The sequence below is a fragment of the Galeopterus variegatus genome, unplaced genomic scaffold (genome assembly GCF_000696425.1).
Source record: "Galeopterus variegatus unplaced genomic scaffold, G_variegatus-3.0.2 Scaffold3489, whole genome shotgun sequence".
Taxonomy (NCBI): Eukaryota; Metazoa; Chordata; class Mammalia; order Dermoptera; family Cynocephalidae; genus Galeopterus; species Galeopterus variegatus.
In genome coordinates this window covers 148,151-153,000 of record NW_007729600.1, presented here as the reverse complement: position 1 = coordinate 153,000, position 4,850 = coordinate 148,151, and the positions used below count along the sequence as shown (strand labels likewise).

At 45.5% G+C, this 4,850-nt stretch overlaps 1 protein-coding gene across 1 annotated transcript; it reads right to left on the bottom strand.

The window, feature by feature from the left end:
• Nucleotides 1-2,598: 2,598 nt before the first annotated feature.
• LOC103600865 (coiled-coil domain-containing protein 97-like) lies at nucleotides 2,599-3,712 on the bottom strand. Its single transcript, XM_008585198.1, is given in 3 exon segments — nucleotides 2,599-2,820; nucleotides 2,822-3,585; nucleotides 3,667-3,712. Coding segments are annotated over 3 exon segments (1,032 nt in total).
• Nucleotides 3,713-4,850: the final 1,138 nt, after the last annotated feature.

The window sequence follows — 4,850 nt, the reverse complement described above, 5'->3', positions numbered from 1 at the left end:
GCGCTCCGCGGCCACCATTTCACTAGCACTCAACGGCACGTAGCTGCCAGCCTCGCCCTTCCGGGTCCCAGTGATTCAGCAACTTTAGTTCCGTATTCGCGTAAAGCCTCCCCACCACCTCACCCTATCCTTTTAAGCCCTTCTTATTGGCTCTCTGCTTGATCTCTCATATCAAAACCCGCCCTGCCCTTTTTCCCTATATAAGCTGTGCCGCCCTGCAAATAAACGGAGTTCCGGCTTTGACCACTCTCCTGGCTCGGTGGTGTTCTTTCTCGGCCCCCGGGGAGGAAGGTCCTGGGGGGGAAGGGCCGTGCCAGCGACACTCATCATCCCACTCAGTCCCACAAGGGACCCCCGGCTGGACCGGGGTCTCTTCCCGCTCGGTTTTGTCGGCCTCTGGCTCAGGAAGGCCCGACATCGTACAGCAAGTAGCTTTGTACACCCTGCTTCTTTTTACCCGGTAGGTTAGACTTCAGCTTATAAGGTGTTGGCTGTTTTTGTTACAAGGAGGGCCCGCCATCCCCTCGCACAGCCCACAAGCATTCCAGGAGCACTGCATGCCCCCTTGATCTTTCAAGGGGCCCTTAGGCTCCTACTTGCAGGAAGCAGGGAGATGTTTTGTAAGTTTCTAGAAGTCTGGTCCAGAAATTAGGGATTGATTTCTTGATTGTAGTAGAGGTGAAGATTCCTTAGGAATAGTCCTTGGTGTGAGCCTTAACAGGTAGAGGCTGAGAGGAATGAGCTGGGTCTTGTTTATCCTGTAATTTTGGGGGGTGTTTCTTGGAGTAAGCAGTGGAAGTTGAACAAGAGACAGCAGAAAGGGGATTTTTTTTTTTTTAAATGGGTGATTTTCTCCTAGGGTTATCTTGAGTTGGGGTTTTTAAGGCAACACAGACTGCTGAATTCTGTTTTTTATGGCCTGAATCACTTTGGTATATTTTTTTCTACAACACTGGAGAATTTTACTTTTTGAAAAAATACTTATGCAGACACATATTTTTTTCCAATCCTTTTTTAGAAGAGACAATCTTTATTGGGTTTGCACCTCCATCTTTGATCTTGTTAGAGATATTTTTGCTATTAGCCAGGTTAAAGAGTTAACGCTGCATGAGTTTGGAAATAAAGATTGTTGAAGTTTAAAAAAAACAAACAAAAGAACAATGACCAACCCAGCAGGAACGAACACCCCTAACATCTAGAATGTAATCTTGAAATATCATTTCTCATTAAAAGAAATAAGGGCATCTTGGGGAAGCGGCTGATTCCAGGTCTAGTGCAGAAAATGTACAAAATGAACCTGTTGTCAGACTCGATAGCAAGGAAGTTATCAAAGACTACCAGGATTGTGTCAACAGTATAGAGTAGCCAAGTTGAAGAAGCTCCCAGTGACCAAATATGAGACAATTTGAGTTTCAACAAATAATAATTTCAATAAATTAAAAGCTATCAAATATGTTAAAACTCATGAGTTCAGGATGAGATTTCTAAAAAAGAGAAAATGCTTACCTTCAGAGGATAATAGGGAGCTAATTCATTATTTTAAATCTGGTAAAGAGAAAGAATCACACTGTCCTGCTTTTCCTATATGAACTGTATCACTGGGTAACCAAATAACAGATGAGGAAAATTGTCTCTTTATTATAGTTTTCCAACAAATATGAAAAAGAAAAGATAGAATTAAACTATCACCATTTTGAAACCCCAATGAATTAAAAGATATAAATATTAAGTATTAACAGCTACTAATATCATGAAAAGATAATAACCAGACATTATGTGCTTTCTGTTGTCTTTCCAGATACCAGTCCCTTGGCAACATTCACAAAAGAGAGATACCAAACACTATGTAACTCCTATAGTTTTGCCAGACACTTTGAAAAGGGATGGAACCTGAGTCTGATCCAGTCTCTGGATGCAATAGCCAAATACCAGGAAATACAGAGAGCAGAGGAACTTGTTACACCTCACCATGGTGTACAATCAGCAAAATTCAAACCTTGGGAAACTCTTCAGTTTAAAGAGCCTGATAAGTTGTAAGGAAAATAAAAGTATAGAAGAAAACCTATAGCTTAAAAGAAATATAACTTTTTTTTTTTTGTCCTTTTTGAGACCGGCCGCACCGCCAGCACGCACCGGTCATCCCTATATAGGATCCGAACCCGCGTCGGGAGCGCTGCTGTGCTCCCAGCGCAGCACTCTCCCGAGCGCGCCACGGGCTCGGCCGGAAATATAACATTTTTTAAATGGACAAGACTAAACTATAGTGTCTAGGGATGCACATTTCAGTGATAATAATTATGAAAGTGCAAGAAAGTGATTACTGTAAAAGTCAAGGTACTAATTACTTATGGGAAGAGGGAGAGGCTTGTGACTGAAACTGGACACATGGAAAGGGATTTTAGAGTGAGAGGCAAAGTTCTATTTCTTGATCTTAGTGGGGTTTCAAGGATATTTATGAAAAATTCATTTAACTATACATTTTATGTGATTTTCTGTATCTTTGTTTTATTTTTATTTTATTTATTTATTTTTTTTTGTAATCAGCTGCTTTGGTGGGGCTGGGAGCTGGGTGGCTGGCCGAGGGAGGGTTAGTGGCCATCAGTTCCCTTCCAGCTCTGGGCTGGGTGCATCCTCAGGCTCCTCCTCATCGAAGTACCTCTCTTCCTCATCCCGTGCCACAATGTCCAAGTTGTCAAAGTCAGGGTTATTGTCCACTGTGCTGTAGTCAAAGTCCCCGTCCTTGCCATCCAGGAAGCGCTGGTGCATCCGGCTTGTGAACTCTTCCCGCAGGATTAGCCTCTCCTCTGAGTCAGGGACCCAAGGCCTCCAAGTCTCTGCCTGAACTCTGGTCTTCTTCATCACTGTCCTCCTCCTCCTCCTCTTCTTCCAAGCAGGCCTCCTCTTCCTCCTGCTGCTGGAGCAGCCGCTCTTGCAGCTCCCGCTCCTGGTAGGACTGGAGCAGCAGGTCGGAGAGGGGGCAGGCAGGGGAGCCAGGGGAGCCAGACTTGGGGGGCTGGTGGGTTGGGGTACGGGCACTGAGCTCCTCCTGGGTCAGGTACTGCCTAGTATACTGCTCGTACAGCAGTGGAGCCCGGAACCGCATCTGCTCATAGCTGAAGTACTCGCTCTCTAGGATGAGCTCTCGCAGGGCAGCGTAGCGACGGTTACGCAGGCGGGTATGTAAGGTGCAGGGCCGGGCAGTGCCCTGCCGGGCCACCTCAGCACAGCGGAAGTCTGCACGGTGGTCGCCACGAAGGTGGCTAAAACAGGCTAGGTGTTCCTCTCGGAGGCCTGTGCGGAAGCGCTCCAGGAACACCAGTGGCTTCTCCTGATATAGCTGGCCCAGGATGGCCACCTTCTCCCGTTCTGTCAAGTCAGGCTCACCCTGTTGCTGACTGCACACAGGAAGGTGGGTGGCAGCCACAGCATGCAGCATGGCACTCACCAGTGTGTTCTCAGCCCTGGGGGTATCTTTGTCCAGGGCCTCTGATGCTCCCTCAGCTGCTTCCAGCTTGTGCTGGGGTCTGGATGGGACTGGTGTCCAGCTTAGCTCTCCCCAGTGCCCAGGTCCAGGCTCCATGCAGCCTCCTTCGCGTTCCTGGGGAATCATTTGCTAGTGACACGCAGCCTCCTTCTCCAGTCACCTCCGCGTGGCCAGGACCTCACCCTCATCAGTTTCCCTCGCTGCCAGCGAGGTCGCCACGGCCTCCATCCTGATTCTCTCCAACTTGTCAACCTCTGCGGCAGGGTCGGCACGCGGATCTCGGCCCCAAATTTTTACATTAGAAAGATTTTTTGAGTAGACATGAATCAAATTTTAATATTTCTAATTTACATTTTCAAAATTTACAAACAAAAACTCTTTTGATGTACAATTCTGAGTTTTCATAAGTACATGTAGCCATGTAATCACCACCACAATCAAGATAGAGAGCAGTCCCATCACCCCAAAACATTCCTTTGTGCCCCTTTGTAGTCTATTCCTCCCCCATTTCAAGTCTTGGCAACCACTAAACATGTCATTTTCCATTTCTAAATTTTGCTTTTATACAATATCATATAAATTGAATCATACAGTACCTTGCCTTTGGAGTCTGGTTTCTTTCACTTAGCACAATGCTTTGAGATTCACCCATGTTCCTTTTTATTGCTAAGTAGTGTTCTATTGTATAGATGCACCTCTGTTTATCCATTACCAGAAGGACATTTGGGTTGTTTCCAGTTTTTGGCAGTTATGAATAAACCCGCTATAAACATTTGGGTAGATTTTTGTGTGAAAATAATATTTCTTTTCTCTTAGATAAATACCTGGAAGTAAAATTGCTGGCTCACAGGTTAAGTGTATGTTTAACTTCATAAGAAACTGTCAAACCATATTCCAAAGCTTCCATACCAATTTGCATCCTTACAGGCAGTGTATGTGAGTTCCAGTTGCTCTGCATCTTTGCCAGCACTCAGTATTGTCATTTTTTAAGCCATTCTAGTAGATGTATACTGGTCTGTTATTGCAGTTTCAATTTGCACTTCCTTAATGACTTTTCATGTGTTAGGCACATAAAAGGAGGCTCAGTTGCCATCTGTATATCTTCTTTGGTAAAGTGTCTATTCAAAGTTTTGCCCGTTTTTTAAAGCAAATTTTTGGTCTTCATATTGTTAAGTTTTGAGTGTTCTTTACTAACGCTTGTTCCATTGAATTGTTTTCATACCTTTGTCAAAAGTCAATTGGTTGGGCCGGCCCAGTGGCGCACTGCTACAGTGCGCTGCTTGGGAGCGCGGTGGCGCTCCCGCCGAGGGTTCGGATCCCACATACAGACCGGTTCCCGCTCACTGGCTGAGCGAGGGGCGGGCGC